The 21,214-nt window shown below is 41.4% G+C and overlaps 1 protein-coding gene across 2 annotated transcripts in view; it reads left to right on the top strand.

Moving 5' to 3' along the window:
• The window catches only part of UNC13C (unc-13 homolog C), a 457,400-nt gene that overhangs the window by 381,764 nt on the left and 54,422 nt on the right, over window positions 1-21,214 (top strand). For both annotated transcript variants that reach the window (XM_066592576.1, XM_066592575.1), the window contains one exon: window positions 3,412-3,535. In XM_066592576.1, coding sequence (XP_066448673.1) covers window positions 3,412-3,535 — 124 coding nt within the window. The remainder of the gene's footprint in view (window positions 1-3,411; window positions 3,536-21,214) is intronic.

Genomic DNA, 21,214 nt, shown 5'->3' with positions numbered 1-21,214 from the left:
GTATGGCCATATTAATGCACTTTGTAATGTACATCGTGCATTAATTATGAGCCATACAGAAGTTATTCACTTACCTGTTCCGTTGCTAGCGTCCCTGTCTCCATGGTGCCGTCTAATCGCCCGATTAGACGCGCTTGCGCAGTCCGGTCTTCTCCCTTCTGAATGGGGCCGCTCGTGCCAGAGAGCGGCTCCTCGTAGCTCCGCCCCGTCACGTGTGCCGATTCCAGCCAATCGGGAGGCTGGAATCGGCAATGGACCGCACAGAAGACCTGCGGTCCACCGAGGGTGAAGATCCCGGCGGCCATCTTCACAAAGTAAGTAAGAAGTCACCGGAGCGCGGGGATTCGGGTAAGTACTACCCGGTTTGTTTTTTTTTATCCCTGCATCGGGTTTGTCTTGCGCCGAACGGGGGGGCTATTGAAAAAAAACAAAAAAACGTTTCGGCGTGGGACAACCCCTAGCTGGAAATCGCCCGTTCATGTGATTTTTAGTGCAGCATAGCTGCGATCGTTTCATGTTCCTATACTGCGCTAAAACCACGCTTGTCTGTGCGAGCCCTTATACAGTATAATATTAAATGACTTTACACTAGAGAGCAGCATGTCCACACAATCATGCATTAATCCATTAATCTTCTGTAGTGCAGATTGAAATGTCATGTTTTCAGAATATTTTCAGAATTTGCAGTGAGCAGATTCACTACAAATGTAACAGACATGACATCTGGGAAGCCGAGGTTTACATACAACGCCTTTGTTTATCTAGAATTGTATGTTTGTTTATGCAAAGCTGCGTTACATAAACATCCAAGTATTGAATCATTTTTTGTTCCATTTTATGTGGGTTTAGTTTGTGTTCCACTATACTATTATTATCTAAATTTGCAAAATAGTGCAAAATGTTTGTTACTTTTCTACACTATGATATCCCTCCAAATTCTTACACCTCTGTACTCCGAAATCAAGATGGGACCACATGCCAAAAACCCCAAACTTTTTAAGTTGTCTACTAAAAAAACAGTTCCACCCAAAATGTTTCGATATTTGAGCATTTTTTACCAGGTAGCAGCATCTTGGCTGGGTAATTGCTTGTAAGGCAATCACACTAAGATTGCAATGCACAACCCCAGTGTCATGTTATATAAGGAGGTTGCTTAACTACTTAGTGACCAGGCTTTTTTGCTTTTTTCCATTTTTGTTTTTTCCTACTCCCTTTTAAAAAATCTTAGCTCCTTTATTTATCCATCGAAGTCTCTGTATGAGGGCTTGTTTTTTGCGGGACGAGTTGTATATTTCAATGGCACTATTTATTGTACCATATATGTACTGAAAAACTTTTTAAAAATTCTTAGCGGAGAGAAATGGAAAAAAAACGACATTCCACCATCTTTCGGTGCGTCCTGTTTCTACGACGCACAAACTGCAACAAAAACGACCTGATATTTTTATTCTATGGGTCAGTACGATTACTACGATACCAAACTTATATAGTATTGTTTTTGCTGTAGTACTTGTATTTTTTTTTAAGATATTACATTTTTTTCAATTATTTTCTGCGGTCATTTTGTGCGCGCGATAACTTTTTTATTTTTCCGTCAACTTAGTTGAGCAAGGGCTCATTTTTTAAGGGGTGTCCTGTAGTTTCCAATAGTATCAATTTGGAATACATACGACTTTTTGATCGCTTTTTATTGCGTTTTTTCTGGGAGACAGGGTAACTAAAAAAATGCATTTTTGGCGTTCTTTATTTTTTTTTTCGGACAACGTTCACCGTGGAGAAAAAATAATGCACTACTTTGATAGATCGGACTTTTACGGACACGGCGATATCAAATACATATTTTTATTTTATGATTTAGATTTTTTAATAATAGATATGGCAAAAGGGGGGTGATTTAAACTTTTATAACTTTTTTTTTTTTACAATTTAAAAAACTTTATTGATCTTTTTTTTTACTTTACTTTGAAGTTCCCCTGGGGGACTTTAACATCCGATGCTTTGATCGCTCCTGCAGTATGACGTAATGCTATAGCATTACGTCATACTGCTTTTTTACAGGCAGTCTATGAAGCCACCCTGTGTGGATGGCTTGATAGGCAGTCTGCTAAGGCAGCCCTGGGGCCATTCATTAGGCCCCCGGCTGCCATGACACCTGCACGGATCCCCCGATCTCACCGCAGGGGGGCCGTGCGGGACCCCCAAACAGCGTTCGGGGGATTTAAATTCCGCTGTCAGAATTGACAGCGGCATTTAAAGGGTTAATAGCCGCGATCGGCCGAATTGCCCGCGGGTGTCAGCTGTAATAAACAGCTGACTCCCACGCTGTATGGAGGGAGATAGCGGCGCTACCTCCCTCCATACACGTCCTGCAGCTGCAGGACGTAAAAACACTATGCCCCGGTCGTTGAGGGGTTAACCCTTTCCAATCCACTGTCTGACCTGTAAAGACATTATGATTTAAGGATGTAGAGCTCCAATGTTGGAAGACATCTGTTGGGGGTTCTCTTACTGTATATTGCCAGCTTCTGCGCTGTCGGAGCCTATCCAGCGTGTCACCTCATGCAGTACTGGCTTTAGCCAACATATAGTACTGCTGTATAACGGCAGAAAAAGAGTAAGCCCCCTAGGAAAGCCAAGATACAAATTGGATTGGAAAGGGTTTAAAGCACCTTGTAGCAGAATGTAGAGTAAAGGGGTATTGTTCACTATTAAGGCTTACCACTCCAGGGATGAGTAGTGAACAAAAAGAACTGCACGATCCTAGAGAGGCTATATGAGCTAAGGAAAAGGTTTCTGAGACTATAGAAAAATTGAGCATGCAGTACTGCTGGAGGAGCTGCCCTGAAATTATGAATGATGAGAGACCAAGTCCTGAGAGAAAGAGAATGCAGGTATGTCACACCCAGACATAAACCTCTGAATGGTTATGGATGACTGTCCGGAAAAAAGACACCTGTAAGTGTGACCCAGGCTGTGCTGACTAGCCAAGTTGCTGCCATGACAACGCATGTATCAGAGTACTGGGAGAAGGGAGAAGAGAGACAATATGCTTTCAGGGAACACCCACTGAGCTCTGAACTTGCAGTTCCATAAATAGAATGTCAGAAAAAGCAAGCCTTGAAAGTAAAAGATGGACTATAGAAATCAGCCAGTAATAAAGTGTAACTTGAACCTAACCAGGCATATATACACATATCTAAAATGTTTTTTGTTTTGTTTTTTTGTGATACAAGTGCTTCACATTAAAACATACCATCTGCTGCCCCAACTTGACTTGTAGAGCCTAGTTTAGAAGCTGTTTCCAAATGGAACTTCGCCAGATTCATACATATTAATATTACCCAGTGCAAATGTAGTTTTTGACCTGTTCTCACTGTTTCATTGCAAGGCTATTCAAATTCTTTGTTCTAGGTTATCAGTTTCTGCAAAAATATGTGAAAAGACGGTACTAAAGCGAGTTTTAAAAGAATTATGGAAATTGGTGCTTAACAAAATCGAGAAGCAAATTGTGCTGCCCCCCCTAACAGACCAAACAGTAAGTATTACAGGATTTGTATCGTTTTTTCTCGCTATTTTTGATGGTGCAATGACAATAACCATGATGGAAACTTGACAGCCTCCATTTATAATGAATGGGGTATGCTAGGCACTTCGTATTTGTCACGAGAAATAGGAATGCCTGAGACAGATGTGTACTGCAGCTAAAACAATATTGGAAATGCAGATATGTAAAATAATTTTCAAATTCAAAAATATTTGTTTAAAAACTAACTCTCGGAAATGTCTGACTAAACAATCTCTGGTACTTCTAGATTGTGCAAAGATGAAAAATCCCCTATGGATAAACTTTCTTTAATTTCACTGTGTTATGGGGGGAGAAAGAATACTATAGTGTTTGTTGATTTTTTTTTTTTTACAGTTTATAGTAATATGTTCTATCTTACCTCAACACATACCTAGAGCTAAAAAAGAAAAAAATACAGAATTTTAATGTTTAGTAACTATTAGAGATGAGCGAGCATACTCGTCCGAGCTTGATGCTCGTTCGAGTATTAGGGTGCTCGAGATGCTCGTTACTCGAGACGAGCACTACGCGGTACTCGTCTCAATTAAACAAGCACTGACCATTGAATTCAATGGAGCCAGCAATACAGCCGGCTCCATTGAAAGCAATGGGCTGCCGGCGATCGCCGGATGAATTGTCGGGAAGGGCTTAAATATATAAGCCCTTCCCTGCAATTCATCCAGAAATGTGTAAAAATAAAAAATAAATATACTCACCTTGTCCCGGCAGAACGATGTTAGCCCATTGAATTCAATGGAGCCGGCAATACAGCCGGCTCCATTGAAAGCAATGGGCTGCTGGCGATCGCGGGATGAATTGTCGGGAAGGGCTTAAATATATAAGCCCTTCCCTGCAATTCATCCAGAAATGTGTAAAAATAAAAAATATATATATACTCAACTTGTCCCGGCAGATGGAGTTCAGCGCGGCTGGCCTGCAGTGGGTGTGAAGGGGGTGTGAGTCAGACCTGCCCCCTGATTGGCTCAGCGCTGAGCCAATCAGAGGCAGATCTCACTCACACCCATTCATGAATTCATGAATGGGTGAGTGAGTGTTGCCTCTGATTGGCTCAGCACAGCTCTCAGCTGAATGACAGCAGTTCAGCACCACAGTGCAGGGGACAGCAGGAGAAGACGCGGCTGTGCCCCGGCAGCTGAAGGGAGGTGAGTATCTATTGTTTTTGTTTTTTAAATCACTTTTAATTCATTTCCAGGGAATGGCTTATATGTAAAGTCCTTCCCTGAAAAAGAATTCAGGTGTGCCAGTGGACCATTGTCTTCAATGGAGTCGCCGGCAGCAGCAGCGCCTCCATTGAAGAGAATGCTTGCATTTTTATTCTTTTTTACACTAAAATCTTTCTTTTTCAGGTAAGGGCTTATATTTTTAAGCCCCTCCCGAAAATTCATCCCGCGCTCGCTGGCAGCCCATTGCTTTCAATGGAGCCGGCTGTATTGCCGGCTCCATTGAATTCAATGGGCTAACATCGTTCTTCTCTGCCAGGAGAACGATCGTTATGCTGACAGTGCGGGGGGGGGGGGGGGTGTCTCACTCTTGCCACTATTGTGGCTTAATAGTGAGACCTCGGAGCCCGAAATGCAGCCCTGCATGTTGCTCCTCGCCTGCCCTATCCATTTCTGTGTTTTTTACATGACTTTGGTGATTTGCTAAGATTTTCACAAGTGAAAACCTTAGCGGAGCACCAGTCATATACAAAAATGTTCGAGTCGCCCATTGACTTCAATGGGGTTCGTTACTCGAAACGAACTCTCGAGCATTACTGAAAGTTCGACTCGAGTAACAAGCACCCGAGCATTTTGGTGCTCGCTCATCTCTAGTAACTATGTAGTTGTTCTTTCTGGATTCACACAAGTGTATGTGTATTTGTGTGCGAATGAGCATAGCGTTTTTTTCTGAACAAACATTGTTTTTCTGCTCTGCTCACCCACTGACGTACTTTACTGTACATTTTTCGCTTGCAAAGCACGTGCATTTGCATGCAGGAAAAAAATAAGCACTGATTAAAATTACTAATTACCAGGTGTCTTCTTTACTGTGCAATTATATAGTATTTCACGCATCTCCTAGCGTATTTTGCACATATTTTCGCATCCTCATTGACTTCTATGGGGACTTCTGCTTGACCAAAATTCATAGGAAAAATACGTGCATATGAACAAACCCATTGAAATCAATATGTTCTATTCTCTACGTGTTACGCGCACAACTGTTTAATGTGGAAAAAATACGCCCGTGTAAACTCTTCATAGATTTTCCTGCCTTTATTTTTGGGACAGAACATAGCTGTCTGACCAGTGCAATTGTCAACCAGATTCACTCTCATAGGGGACATTTTTCTGCTACAATGGTTTAGAAAAAAGGTTCCTTCCACTTTCAATTCAGAGGTCTCCCAGGCAGTCACTATTTTTAATGGTGCAATGATGATCATTAATCACATTTCTTTAAACATCAATGAGCTGTCTGACAATTTAGAGCCTTCATTGGGGGAGTCTTATATATATATATATATATATATATATATATATATATATATATATATATATATATATGTTGCAGTTGTGGCTTATAGAAGCAGTCCTGGAGTCCGCACTTAAATGGAGCATGCCACGTTTTGTTTCACGTACATAAAAGTTTAAAATCACTTTAAAATACCATCTGCGACTATTTATATAACTGCCGGTGGTCAATGCACTCCTATGGAAAATTTTACATGCGGATCACGCGCGTGGGTGATACGCTGCGGATTTTAAATTATATTTTCCCCATGGACATGAGCCCTTAGAGTTTCTTTAATCATCCGGCACAATACACCTGACTCTAGCATACTGGATCTCAAAAAAATGTGGCCTGCGCGGATATGTAATGCGGATTTCTGCAGGGATGCTGTGCGGATGAACTTAAATTCCTTTTCTTTTTTCATGCTGGAGATCAATTGAGCTATGAGCTCTATAAGCTCCCTCACGCGTGATACGCACCTAAATACAGCATGTCACGTTTTTTTTCACCCACATGACATTTTTAAATCACTTTAAAATACCATACACGGCTATTTATATAACCGCGGGTGGTCACTGCATTCCAATGGGAAATTTTACATGCGGATCACGCGCGGGTGATCCGCTACAGATCTTAAAAAATATTTTCCCCGTGGACACGAGGCCTTAGAGTCTCTGTAATCATCCGGCACAACACACCTGGCTCTAGCATACTGGATCTCCAAACCACATCACAAGTAGTAGTGGCTTTCAGGAGCTCAACTGGTAATCCCAGTGTGGTGGACATAGTCTACAGAATCCTCTGCATAGAGGTCCTTTTTAGTCCCTGCCAGTACCTGCATTGGGCCTGTACATTCTTATGCAGCCCCACTTTCCCCTTCTGAATGTGGCTAAAGCACAATTCTCTCTCCTTCCAGACCATAACCTTTGACACAGCCCACTTGGACCTTATAGATGCATCTCCACTATACCCCCCCACCACCCCCCACAATTGAGCACTGGACATATCTCTCTACAGATATCAACACTACTTTGTGCAAAGATATTACCCTCCCTTTGTAATTTGGGACTATTGTGCTGGTGATAGGCAGAACTGGATGGACATATGTCATTCTTCGGCCTTACATACTATATGACTATTTTGCACAGGACGAGCTACTATGATACAACATACCTTCATCATACATTATAGTCCTATGAAGGTATTATTTTTTTTATTTTAAAACAAGCGCAAGAAAGTAGTTTCTAAATAGTTCATATTAATAGTGACACTAGTGAAGGAGAAAGTAGCTTCTTCTCATAGTTCGTTTCAGTAGAAATTAATATAACTGGCACCCTGGCACAAAAGAAAGAAAATATGTGCGATTTATTAAGAAAAACTACAAATGTACTGGTTTATGGTATGATTTAAGACACATGCCCCCCACATTCCAACACACAGTGATTGACAGTTTTCCTGTATGAGTTTTTACATAGTCAGAGCTGTCAATCACAGTGTGTAGGCAGAGAAATCACATTTTTTTTTATGATTTGTGGCAGCTTCCTTTTTTGCATTCAAATGTTAAATGAAGTCATAGAATACCATAGATCCCTGAGATGAGCACCCCTTTCCTCTATGTTGTGTTGCTCTCAGACATGGAAGTATAGAAATCTTGACAGATCTACTTTGAAGTAGTATTCCAGACACATAAAATGATGATGGGGGTCTCAGCAGTAAGACCCCATCAATCAGAAAGTAATGGCATATTCTAGTGATGTGCAATGACTTTACTTTATGGGAAACCCCTGTTCAGTGTTACATTGTATGTGTTGTAGGAAATGACTAATGTATGCTCATATGATGCTAAAGTATGTAATATACTACGGCTACTTTAAACTAAAAGGTACAAGCAAAGTTAAGAAAAATACAGGACTGGCAGCATACAGGAGTACTCCAGACAATCAGTATGTCATTATCAGATGTAGATTAAAAAAACCTTTTCCATAGTACCCCATATCTACTGTTTACTGTATGTTACGTTGGTTTTAATGAAGTTTTTGCTTTCCTCCTATAATTTTTTGGTTCAAAATATTTTTATTCAAAATTGCCACCACATTACAAAAATTTGCATGAACTTAATTATATTGCAAGATTCATTACCTAATAACCATGAGCTCGTTATGGCCTCAATCGGGTTACCAAAAAGAGACCTAGTATAATTAGAAACGAAAGTAAACAATATTCAGATAAAAGAAGTTAGATAAACAGTATACAAAGACACAAGACAAGACCAGGCGATGCACAAGCACACGGGGTCGAATCATGGGGGAAGAAGGGGGAGGGTTGGCCCCTAGGGAAATAAAGAGGTCATAGGAGAGAACATCATCCATGCCAAGCCGCTCTTACCCTCATTCAGATCTAAACCTACAGCTGCCCTGAATACACCCAGGATCTGAATCTCTCTGAGGACCGGAAAGAGATCCAGACCTGCCATGTAATGTAAAACTCCTCATGGGCTTCTTTCTCACTCGCCCTTAGTTCGTCAAAGCGCATAAGATCGTTAAGCTCCTCCACCCACATCATTCTTGAGGGAGGCGTAGAGGACTTCCAGAGTCTAGGGATGATTCTCCTGGTTGCTAGAATAAAGAATCTCAGAAGACCCCTTTTTGCTTTTTTTCTTTTAACACTATATTACCAAAAACTTGTTTCTTGATCTGCTTTCATGCACATTAATGTAACAAAAGTCGGAAAGCTCTAGCGAATGGAACAAGGGAATGATTCTGTAAGGTAATTTTGGAAAATATCTCCATTTACGTGTGTGCTGAAATTTTTTCTTTTGATTCAATAAGACATACAGTATGAGAAAATAGATCTCCCAAATGTGGCATGAAACCAAAGTTTTAGATAACCCCGCCGTTAGTCATAGTGTTGCTAGTCTTTTTGGTGATTTTTGGTGAACTTCAAATTTCCCATAATGTCTTCTATAAAGGTCAGCATGCAACCACCTTGCTAATGTCACCAAATGTGTCCTCCATCTTGCATATGGGCAGCTGTTTCTGCTACAGTCAACGTGTAGAGCAGCAAAGCAGACAGAATTTGGCATGGGGAATATTGCTGTTCTTGCTTGTGGCCTCAGATATCATTCAAAGTCGCCTGTCTGGTCACTACAAATTATTTGCAGACCTTATGCAGTAGGCAGTGGGGTGATGGGAATTGAATTACACTGCACCAAACAGGGACATCTCCCAATGATACAAGCTATACTCTGTGGCTTTCTGTTCTCACATATTGTTCCTCCAAGGCACTGTGGCCTATTAGGTGGCATGGCAGTGATTTTTTTGGCCAGTCCAGCCACTGTAGATTATTTGCAGGACTTATGCAGCTAGCAGTGAGGTAGCTCACTGTATATGAGCTATACTCTGGCGTTCTGTGCTCGCATATTGTGCCTCCCAAGAATTGAGGCTTATTTAGTAAGTGATGTTTCTTTTGTTAATATGAAACAAAAAGCAAGCCAAACAGGGAAACAGCAAATGCACTCAGTGCATGTCAGTGCCTAGATGTCATTCAAAGTTGTCAGTCCAGACACTACAAATTATTTGCAGTCCTTAGGCAGCTGCTAGTGGTTTTCTGAAAAGTTAGCTGATAAGTTACATAAAACTACACAAAAAAGTAAACAAAAAGGAAACTAAATAAAAAGGAAACTTGAAGGAAGCAAGAGGTAGGGGACATGTCAGTGGAGGTGATAGAGGATGAGTCAAGTTGGCACTTCAAGCATCTCCCACTGAAGCAACAGCTCCACATTTTGCAGAAGGCAAGGCAAGCCCACTGCCATTTCTTAGAAGGGGCATGTGTTACATCCACAGCGCACACAGCAGGTCGTGAAGGGGATGACAGCAAACCTCAAATATCACCACCTTCTCTTCCTCCCAGTCGCAAGCACACAGGAGTCAGTTTGCACCAGTTGGCCATGAGCTTCCCCCCTCTACTTCACCCAGTGCCAAATCCCCCGTACCCTCCGAAGCAGTCCACATGGATCAGTCTGAGGAGCTATTTGATCATTCAGTCTCGTGGATGTCTACCAGGCAATCAAAACAACCAGAGAGTGTCCCAGCCAGCCCTCCATTCCCCAGCTATGGAAATGTATGAAAAACATTCCCAACCACCCACGAAAAAAGAGCCTCAGCACAATTATTTCACAGCTGCTTGCAATGGAAATACTACCCTTAAGTCTATTGGACACAGATGCCTTCCGCAACATGATTCTAACCCACAGTACCAGATGCTCAGCTGCAATTTCTTTTCCCAAAAAGCTGTCCCTGCCCTGCACTGCCATATAAGGGATTATCTGTTCCTGACATTGAAGAACTCTGTCAGTGACGAGGTTCAGCTGATCATGGACATGCGGTCCAGCAAACATGGCAAGGGGCATTACATATCCTTAACAGGACACTGGCAATTTCCTGCAGGTAGGGCATAAAGCTAAAAGTGGTGATCCACGTTTCATGGTACCACAAAGAGTTGTGGGACATTAATCCTTGCCTGTGTCCTCCTTACCCCCTCCCCCTCCTTTTCCAAAACAAAAATTTCCTAAAGTACAAGAAATAGTTGTAACGCTATGGTTTTTCCTTGGAGAAAGCTTGTGCTTGGCTGTTTTTGATTTGCAAATTTTACAACATTGCTTTTAAAACAAGCACCACACCTGCTGTCTCCTTTGGCGTAATTGTTGGTAACTCTACTGTTTTTTCTTGGAGGAAGAGGAGTAGGAGGACGTTCTTGAGTGTTGTATACACCTGCCAGAATTTCTTGTAAAATTTATGACATTATGTAGAAAAATGTTTGGTAGCTCTCCATCTTGCTTCTTGCAGTAGGCCTGTGCTTGAGTGGTGTTTTCACTTGACAGAATTTGTCCTTGTAAAATTTATGACATTAATTTTAAAATAAGCATCACACCTGCTGTATTCCTAAGAGACCTCTATATGGGCCTTTTTTTGTTTTTAATGACACCACTGTACTAATATTGATCTCTACATCACTGTACACTATTTTGACCCATCCTAATTCATGACCATTTTCGTGAAATGGGGCCCACCACTGAGAGGAACCAATTATTCCACTAATCACTCATCGCTAGTCAGAAACTGACTAAACTTTACAGCCATATCGTTAACTGAATAATGGCAACAATTCTAGTGGTCTAGAGTAGTGTCGCGGTTAATAACAATCCTAGTGGTCTATGGCAGTGAAAAGATTAAGGTGAACATGCCTAGTGGTGTAGGGCAGTGTAGAGACTAATATGGACTATGTTGGTGGCCTAGTATAATAATAGGATTACTAGAAACTTCCCTGATGGTCTATGGTAATTAAGGAGTTAATAATTACATTGCTGATATTCTAGGATTTTGAAGGAGTTAGGCTAACTTCACACGGAGGAGCGCAATATTGTTTTGCACCTAGCACGTGGTGCGATGCTGCCGCCAGTGGGAGATGCGATGTGAGAGCACATACAAAGATAGAACCTGCAGTGATTTGTTTCCCGCATTGTGGTACCATGTGGGAAAGCATCGCTCTTGTGTATGGCCCCATTCAAAAGAATAGGGTTCATATTTGTGTGAGATTTGTACGTCTCGCCCGTGTGAAGTCGGCCTTACTGTCTATTTCCCTACTGGTATAGGGCAGTGGATAGGTTAATGGGTTCTAAGACAAGGAAAGGGGCGTTTTCTGGTGCCCAGTGGTCTACTCATCACCTCCTGACTACAGAGATTTCTCCTATAGTAGGCACTAAGCTGAATATGATGTACTCCTGCAAAATAATGCAAGCAGGAACAGAACACTGTGTGGCCATAACTGAACTTTCGCACAGCTCTGTCTATGATAGAGTTAAGCGTTTCACAGGTTCCCTGCCCTACCATGAAGGGGAACTTAAGTAATTAATGCCCTCTTCCCAAATGAAGCAAAACGCCTTCTTTATGATAGAAATTCATTAGATTTCTTCCGACCCATGTTATAAAGAAATATATTCTTCCCACGCTACTAGGGGAGAACATTAATGATACCTATCTTGGCATCACATCAGGCTATTAAAAGAAGTGGAAATATCCATGCATTGACTTGGCACTTTATATGTTTCTGTGCCTTTGTTTAGACTTTCGAAGGGGCACAGAGATTGGAATCAGGAGAGGCAACACCTGAGATGCCCAGACTGTTCTGTTGGCAGCGCAGTCTTCATAACTTCATACAGTATGTGTCAACACTGACAAAATATAAAAAGTTTACTCCTGGATCCCCTTTTGATAACTTTCCAGTTTCATGTCCTTTAACTTTGCCTAATGAAATGAATGAGACCGAAAAATGTTAAAATGAATAGAAGCCCTTAGAAGAACTGTCCTTATACACTTTTCTAGTTTTCAGCAAACTAGAAAGCGTACAGTAAGATGGTATTGGGCTCTATTCCGATGCTATAAACTAAAGGTGAAATCATATCAAGTTAATTGCAGTAATGAGTTTTATCACTGGAATAGTTCCCCGGTGGTAAATTCTACAGAACTTCCAGTCACATCGCCTTAATAATTGCAACATTAGCAGAAGAACCATTCATTGATTGCAGATCTGTTTAACAGTTTTATGGCTTAGTATTGTATACCAGGTTTGCACTCTGAAGACAGCCAGTCTTATACGTGGAGATCACATTTAGGCCATGGCTACCTCTGAGAATACATAGACAGCATGACCTTTTTGAAGACAAATAACTATGGTTTGCTAAGGTTAAGCTTAATAATTTACACGCAGAGCCACGTGAAAGAACATTAATGTAGATCACACAACCTGCCAACTGTGGTTGGACATATTTCTTCTTCATTACATTTGGATACTTGTTATTTTATGGCTATATCAGTCACTACAGCAATGACAGGGGATGTATTTCAGAAAGCACTGCTCTCTCTACTGTAGGTGACACTGTGAACCACAGATCATAGCAGTGTGGCTCCACTTAGATTACAACCTGTAAGATAAATGTATCAGCCTGTTTTCTGCACTTGAATTGACAGTTGATTGAACATAGATTACATTTCATTGTCAGCTTGCATTGCTGATACATGAGCTGAGTCACAGCTGTTTGCCTTTTGTATTTCTAGTAATCTCGTACGATTCAGGGGCTATACTTCCTTTCTTAGCTATTAAATGTAGGCCAAGGTCTATGACAGCACTTTATTCACATGGGTAAATGTGATTGCGATCCTTGAAAAACGGATCGATTTTTCACGCATTCTTGTTTTTTTCACATGTGAGTGTCATCCAAATACAATCTGTCTTCCAGGCATATGAAAAAAAAAATAGAAATTGAACATTTTTGCCATTTGAAATTCCAAAGATGTCAGTGGGTGCGTGAGAAAAAACAGAAGGCATTCACATGCTGTGTCAGTGCAATCTTTTTTTTTAACATAGCCGTTGACTTGAATGGAGATTCTTGTCTAAGAATCTTACCAAGATGGGTTATATTACATTTTTTTTACTCAGACTACCCAACCTAGTAAAAAAACGCTCATGTGAATAGAACCATTGAAATCAATGCGTTCTGTTTCTATGTGAGTTTAGTTTGATTAAAATTTAGACTATTTGAATGGAAACAAATGTCTGTGTGAATAATCCCTAAAGCCTTTCTCACACAGCGATACCAATGCTGCGTTAATTGCGGTATAACATTCCCATTGAAATCAATGGGGCCTCGCAGACATGCGCTCAATCACGGCGCTGGACGGCGCTTTCCAGCACCACGATTTTCGAGTGGAGTCTGTTCTATTTTTTGCGTTTAGCGCACCTCAGCCACAGGGAGCTGCGGCCGAAAACTAAAGTAAAATCGCAGCTGTTTGCGGCGCTGCTGTGTGAGAGGGGCCTAAGAAGGATTTATACATAGACGCAGCAATAGGGAGTGCAGATTTTGTAGTTGGACATGGACAATAAGCCTGAGAGGAAAAAAAAAAGCCCCTCTATAACATGAAGGGACAACATAGACAGGAGAATTTCAGAGTAATCTAGCAATGCTACAGGAAGATTTTTTTTCTATTTCACAAAAGAATACTTCACTTTGAGTAATTTGTTGAGGATAGACTTGTCAACCATTTTTGTACTGGTGTACTGGTACTTCAAAATACAGCATTGGGTGTATACCGCTATTGGCAATATTTCCTTTGTATATTTATCAGCTAATCTTGTAAACAATCTTAAAAAAAATCTTTCCTGCAAAACAAATATAAGACTGTTTGACTAGAAATTGAATATCTTTAATATTACAAAACCTCTATGCTGTAATATGTTTCAATTGACACTTAGAAGGGGTATCCTGGAGACTGAGCAACATTTTCTAACTATCCTTAAGATTTCCACTTATTACGAGTATTCCAAACTTCCATCAAACAGAACTCCAGTAACATTTTTTGACGACCTGCGCCCCGCAGCTTCCCAGACAGCTTCATATTTTACATTGTTATTTAAATTGGCCACCAGGGAATGCAAAAACTACATCTCCCACAATGCCCCACTGCCAGTTACTGAGGAGTACGTATTCACTGCTGTACAAACTGTCGTCATCACTGAAATTTGAAGGCTCTGAGCATGTCTGAGCAGTGGAACATAAAGGTTTTAACCATTGGATAGAAATGGAGAAATACTGTAAGCAGAACTAACATGCAGAATGATATATCACCTTATGAAGCATATAACGTTCACTTTGTATAGTTGGAATACACCTTTAACACAACGCTAGCTATTGGAAAAGTCAACTTAACGTTTGCTAAAACTTTACATTTAACCTATTGGGTAACAAGTTAAATTTTGCTACACATGTATGCACCGATCAGCCATAGTATTAACAGTTGAACACTGATTGTCTTGTGACAACGGAACTTGTCAAGGGAGGGGGTGGTGTGGGGGAGGATATATTAGGCAGCGAGTAAACTGTCATTCCTTGATGATGTTTTGGAACAGAAAAAAATGACAGTTGTATGGATCTGAGCAACTCTGGTTAAATTGTGATGGCTAGACAACTAGGTCAGAGCATCTCCAAAATGGTAGATTTGTGAGGTGGTTCCAGTAGGTAGTGGTTAGCAATTACCAGAAGCCCAAGAAAGACAACCAGTGAACTGAAAATACTCCTGAAGAATAGAGATGAGTGAGCACCCAAATGTCCATAAAATTCCGAGAGCTCTACTCGAGTAACAAACCCCATTGACTACAATGGGAGACTCGAGCATTTTTGTATGTGGGACGTCAGGTCCCGAGCTTTTTTTTCTTTCCTCTCTCTCCCACTCCCCCTCCCCCTGGGGCAGGGTCGAACACGATTTGATGCTTGTTCGAGTAACGAGCACAATCGAGTACGCTAATACTCGAACGAGCATTAAACTCGACAGAGTACGTTCGCTCAACTCCACTGAAGAAGCTGCATGTAATGCGGTGATATGGGTGGGGCTTGGGGTGCTAATATAGGCATATATTTTGTGGCTATTTCAGCCAGGATTTGTCTACATTCACTTTGTAGAGTATGCATGATATTTAGGACTTTTTTGCTACTCTTGAAGCTAGGAGGCTAGCCTGTTTGGTCAGATACCACAGAAGAGCTACTGTAGCACATATTATTGTAAAAAATGAATGCTGGCTGTGATAGGCTTCAGAATACACAGTGTATCACAGCCTGCTTCCTATTAGGCTGCGTCAGAAATAGACTACGGAGCAGTGAAAGAAGGGGGTCTCTTCTGACAAATCATGTTTCTTTTTTTACATTATATTCATGGATGGACACGTGTGCTTCATTTACCTGGAGAACAGATGGCACTAGAATGCACTATGGTAAGAAGGCAAACCAACAGAGGTAGTGTGATGATCTGGACATGCTTGTCTGGGAAACCTTCAGTCCTGCTTTCATGTGGATGTTACTTTGACATGTATTGCAGAGAGAAATATATATATATAGAGTATCGCACTGTCCTGGCATTCACAGCTGGCTGTAGCTCCCGCAAGCAAATCCTCCTGAGTGCAGCCTAATCGCCCAGCCCCCTGGCATCCACAACAGTGTGAGTTTCTTCTTTCCAAGAAAAGAAAAAGCTGCTTTCCGTAGGTAAAAGAATATGTATTGCTTTATTTATTCCATATGTGCCTTAGACATACCCAGATTGATTGGGCTTAGCCCCACCCACGGCCCGCCTCTTGTCCGCAGCCAGCAATGGGAGGAGACTGTACGGCGCTTAGCTCCACCCCCACCCAACCCCCTCCCATTGCAAAGAGCCAGCGGGGAGAGCAGACGTGAGCCTGCACGGGGGGAGGAGAGCAGAGGGAGGGAGTTTAGCAGCCAAGCTGCTAAACTCTCTACCATCTCTGGCCGCTGCGATGGGCTCCCATAGAAGCCCATGCAGCGGCTGACGTATCCCGGCCCAAAAGATAGTTCCAGGACTATCTTTTGGGCCCAACGTCAAAATGCTTGGTGCTATATTAGCTGGCCGGGCGCTTTTACGTCTCAGGAATACACCCATGTGAGCTGATGCATTGGAATCCAATGCATCAGATCACAGCGTATCTCAGCCGGCCGTGAAAATGGCCGGCCGATATATGCTCGTGGGAAAGAGCCCTTAGGCACATATGGAATAAATAAAGCAAGACATATTCTTTTACTTGTATCACCTACCTAAACATTATTGCAGACCAAGTACAGATGTAGCAGTACCATCCTTGAAGGACAGAGAGTTCAAGGTATTAGCTTGGCCTCCAGATACCCCAGATCTCAATCTGCCTGAGCATCTGTGGGATGTGCTAGAAATACAAGTGTGATTCATAGAGGCTCCACCAAACAACTTAGAAAATTTAATGAGTCTGATGCTAACATCTTGGTGCCAAATGGAGTTCTCGAGAGCTCAATGCTATTTTGGCAGCTTGAGGGGAACCTACAATGTAAGGCAGGTGCCTTTAATGTTCTAGCTGATAATTGTGTTATATAAAGATGCAGCAGCGCTAATGCGTGATACAATAGCATACTACTCTGCTAATGAGTTGTGCTGAGCCAGAGCCATGGTTCAACACGACTACGTTAATTGCATAGCACGGCTTCTGTTTGAAGTGAGTGGCAGCAATTATGCTACGCAATTAGCGCTTTGCGGCTTAAAGTCTCCAGGTGATCTGCTCTACAGATGGCGCTGCTACACCTGTATGTTAATATTTCCATGTATCTATTTCAGTGAGTCTAGCCACACATGGGTGAGCGCAATATCAAGGCATGAATCCCACACCCATATTATGCTCCCCACCATGTTAAAGCCCTGTGGATGCAAGGCGTTTTCATGTGAAAACAGCCTTGCACCACTTCGGAGATGAAGGAAACCTCCGCCGCGACTGTCACAGCTGCGGCAGAAGATCACAGCGTTCTCCTATTTGCTATCAAAGGGGCTGCAGTGCGCGAGCAAGCAGGAAGATAGAACATGCCGCAATATGTTTCCCGCATAGCATTACATTGGGGTGCCATGTGGGAAAACATCGCTCATGTGTATGACCTCACTCAAATGAATGGGGTTCATATTCGTGCGTCTCAGAACGCACGAATCTCACATGATTTTCTCAGCCGTGTGAAACTGACCTGAATGTGTAATAATGTGAGGTTTTTTTTTTTTTTTTTTTTTCTTTCCTTTTTTAAATTGGAAAACTCATTTGAACAGATTTCTTGTGTGCATCTTTTATAACACCAGTGTGTATATACCCTGAGGGCGAGCACCCACTGGCGTTTTTTTACCTGCGTTTTGCGTTTTGCGTTTTTCCTGCACAGGCATAGAGATAAAGTGTGCTCATGTCCACTGGCGTTTTTAAAATCGCCCCGCCCCGCAAAATCGCCTCGCTGCTGTCCTTTCACTCTGGCTCATTTTTTTAATCTAACTTCTCACATGGTTTTCAATGCTCCCGGAAAAAACGCAACGCAACGCAATTCGCGCGCGTCGCGTGGCGTTTTTGCAGACAACAGTAATGAAGACTGTGGAAGGGCGGGCATTCTTCACAGGTGCTGTAGGGTGTGTTGGTATAGAAACGCTATGCAACGTTTTAGGATGAGACATTCTCCGCGTTTTGCGTTAAAAAAACGCAGCGAAAAACGCGCGAAAAACGCAAACGCGTAGATGCGAAAACGCTGCGTTTTTCACGCACTACCAACGCAAACGCCAGTGGGTGCTCGCCCTAAAACTGAATTAAACCAATCACATTTTTCCTCATTGATTTCAAAGGATTTTCAAAAAAATCTGAATGTTTTCAGTTTGCTTCCGTTTTTTTTTTTTACAAGAACAAAAATGCTGTTTGCTGCGTTAGGCCCATTCACAACCTCAATCACTGATTTCCGCTAGTAAATCGGACTAAATATTGCTGTAAACAGCGTTATTTCATCCTGTGAATTTCGACAAAATGTCAGACTGCTCTCCAGAAATCTAATGGACTCCCATTATAGTCAATGGGGAGCCATTCGGCGCTCTTTGCTTCTGTCATAGGATGGAACCATTCGGCCAGGGAGTGTTGTGTTCCTGCTCCCCAAACGGAGGAGGAAAGAGGTAAAAAAATAAAAAAACAGAAGCAAAACGGAACTGAAGCGAACTGAAGTAAAACAAAGATTAGTTTTACAGTTTCACTTTCAGTTTTATTCACCTTCTCTTCAAAAGCGGAGACTTAAACCCTGAACTGAGCCCTAATGCGGTGTGAATTCACTCTTTTAGTGAGAGTGAAGGTTTCCTTCTGCCCGGGAGTGCTTCTTCTGTCCATACATTACAAGGACTGGTCGCTGATTTCAGTGGGAGCTCTGTAATTTGACTTGTGATGGTCCGGCATGGAAATGACACTGGCTGTAAGGTTTCTCTAAATTCTTATAGCTGATCACTGACTATCTAGCACCAGGACACCCTTTGGTCAGCTTATTGTCAGGGACCTTATAACAAGAAGAGATGTTCCAAATCCAACAGCTTCTTTAATGCTCAGTGATATTTTGGTATCATAGTCATATTAATAGGATCATTGACAGATACCTCAAATAAACTAGTCGAAAATGTGACAAAATTGAGAATGTGTGCCCAGCATAAAAGGGAGCTATCAGCAAAAGTCTGTAATTTTTAACTATTACTCATGAGTATGATTGATAGTGTGATTACTGCCCTCCATGTCTGTAGTAGATAAGGTTTCATTTTGCATATTTAGCCCATAAATGGAATTTTTCCTAGATTCTGCATACAGCAAGTGTCATAGATCTTTCCAATGCAGACACAAAATGGTTATTTTTATCATCTGTTTTAATACAAAGCCATGTGGAATGTTCCTTGCTATTCTGCCAAAAAACTCCAGTAATTATAGTTCTTAGGGTAATTGTGATATAACACATGTTAGTATTCCACTGTAGTGGGAAGATAAGCAGATGGTTGTTTAACACAAAATGGGTAGCACCGGCTTGCACTATCATGACAGTTTTTGGCATCACTTGCTGTCTATTTATCCTAGCTACATTTAGTTAATAGCTGTTTTGTGGGCGATGCAACCAAATTATATAAGTAGCATTTTAGTATTAAATTAGAAGCAGCAAGAGCCAGAAGTAGATATTGCTCTAGAAACTTTCAAACATATAAACATAAAGATATTTTATTTACTGTATGATTTGTGGATTTTATATCTACAGTGTTGTAGAACAGCGCTATATAAATGAGAGGGAATAAAGAGATAAAACATAGTAATATCCACAATATTGATGTCAGTCTTTTCTCAAGGTCTCGAAGCAAAAAATGGAAAGCCACGCTCATACTATTCTTCAGCTTGGTTACTTTCCCAATTTTTACCATGAAAATAGACGGAGAACACAATAACGCTTTTTTCCCCCTATAAAATAAAAAATACAAGTAATATAAGTGTCAGGCTTGCTCTTTTTTGTTTAGTCTGGTCATTTTTTGCTCATCTGTTCTAGACTGAAATGTTTTATCTGTTGCTAGATTTTAGAAAGTCAAACAATAGAATTTTCAGGTGCTAAATAATAAGAACATACAAATAGGTTCTGTCCCCAATCACCTCCATGACGTCACTGCCCAGATAAAGCTGACATCACAGTGCTTTGCCCGAAGACCATTTGTCATAGTCTCCAGGCATGTAACTGCTGTGACCTCCAGTTGCAGAGATTGCAGTGTATTAGTTCTGCCTGTCCCCTCATGCTCATCCCCTCTTCATTAGAGCTCAATCAGTATAGCTATATACATACTGATCTCTAGCTGGTCAAGGGGAGAGTGTTAAAAAAAAGTATCAAGTCAGAGGTGTAACCAAAGGTTCAGGGGCTCGGGTGCAAAAGTTCAGCTGGGGCCCTCCCCATCCTCCACCTGTACTCATACCCAGTGACTTGAAGATTTGGGGCCCCAATGTAAAGTCTGTAACAGGGCCCCCAACTATAATGCTTTACTCATACTACTAGGCTCCCTATATGGAGAAGAGAGGCGTTATGAGCCCCCTAAGGGTCCTGGGGCTGGTTGCAACCGCATCCCCTGCATCCCCTATAGTTAGGCCCACTGTAAGCAAAATCAATAAAACATACTCATTCTATGTGTACATGTGTGTGTATGTGTATATATATGTATTTTTTTTGTATGTGAGTTATAAATCTTGTATGCTTCACAATATGTTCACGTGGTAGAATTTGCTGCAGAAAATCCACAGCATTTTGCCGTACAAACAATGTGGGCGGGATTTCAAGAAATCCCATCCACACACCGCAAATTTGCAACGTAAGTTGACCTTTGCTATGGATTTTAAATCTGGGTGGGAAGGGGTTAAGGTAATCATAGCAGTCACCATGCAAATACAGCACTGACAATACCAATGTGTCACAACACCATCCTAGAAATGGTTGTCGAAAATGTTTTTTTAACCTTGTTATGGTGTTATTCTGAGTGGCATGGTGTATAACTAAGGTAACCCAATGATATTGTACTTAATCATGTATTGAATTTTGAAGTTTAGATAGAGGTTACATATGTGTCTTGCAGGCTCTCATGTTACTGGTGGAAGCTTGAATGAAAGTATGCTAGACATTTACTATTTCCTGATATAGTATCTGCATGGATATCTGACTTTAATCTACATATAGAGGAATATGTTTGTATGCCTTAGACATATATG

This window comes from Eleutherodactylus coqui, chromosome 2 (genome assembly GCF_035609145.1).
Source record: "Eleutherodactylus coqui strain aEleCoq1 chromosome 2, aEleCoq1.hap1, whole genome shotgun sequence".
Classification (NCBI taxonomy): domain Eukaryota; kingdom Metazoa; phylum Chordata; class Amphibia; order Anura; family Eleutherodactylidae; genus Eleutherodactylus; species Eleutherodactylus coqui.
This window is presented reverse-complemented; position numbering and strand designations above follow the sequence as displayed.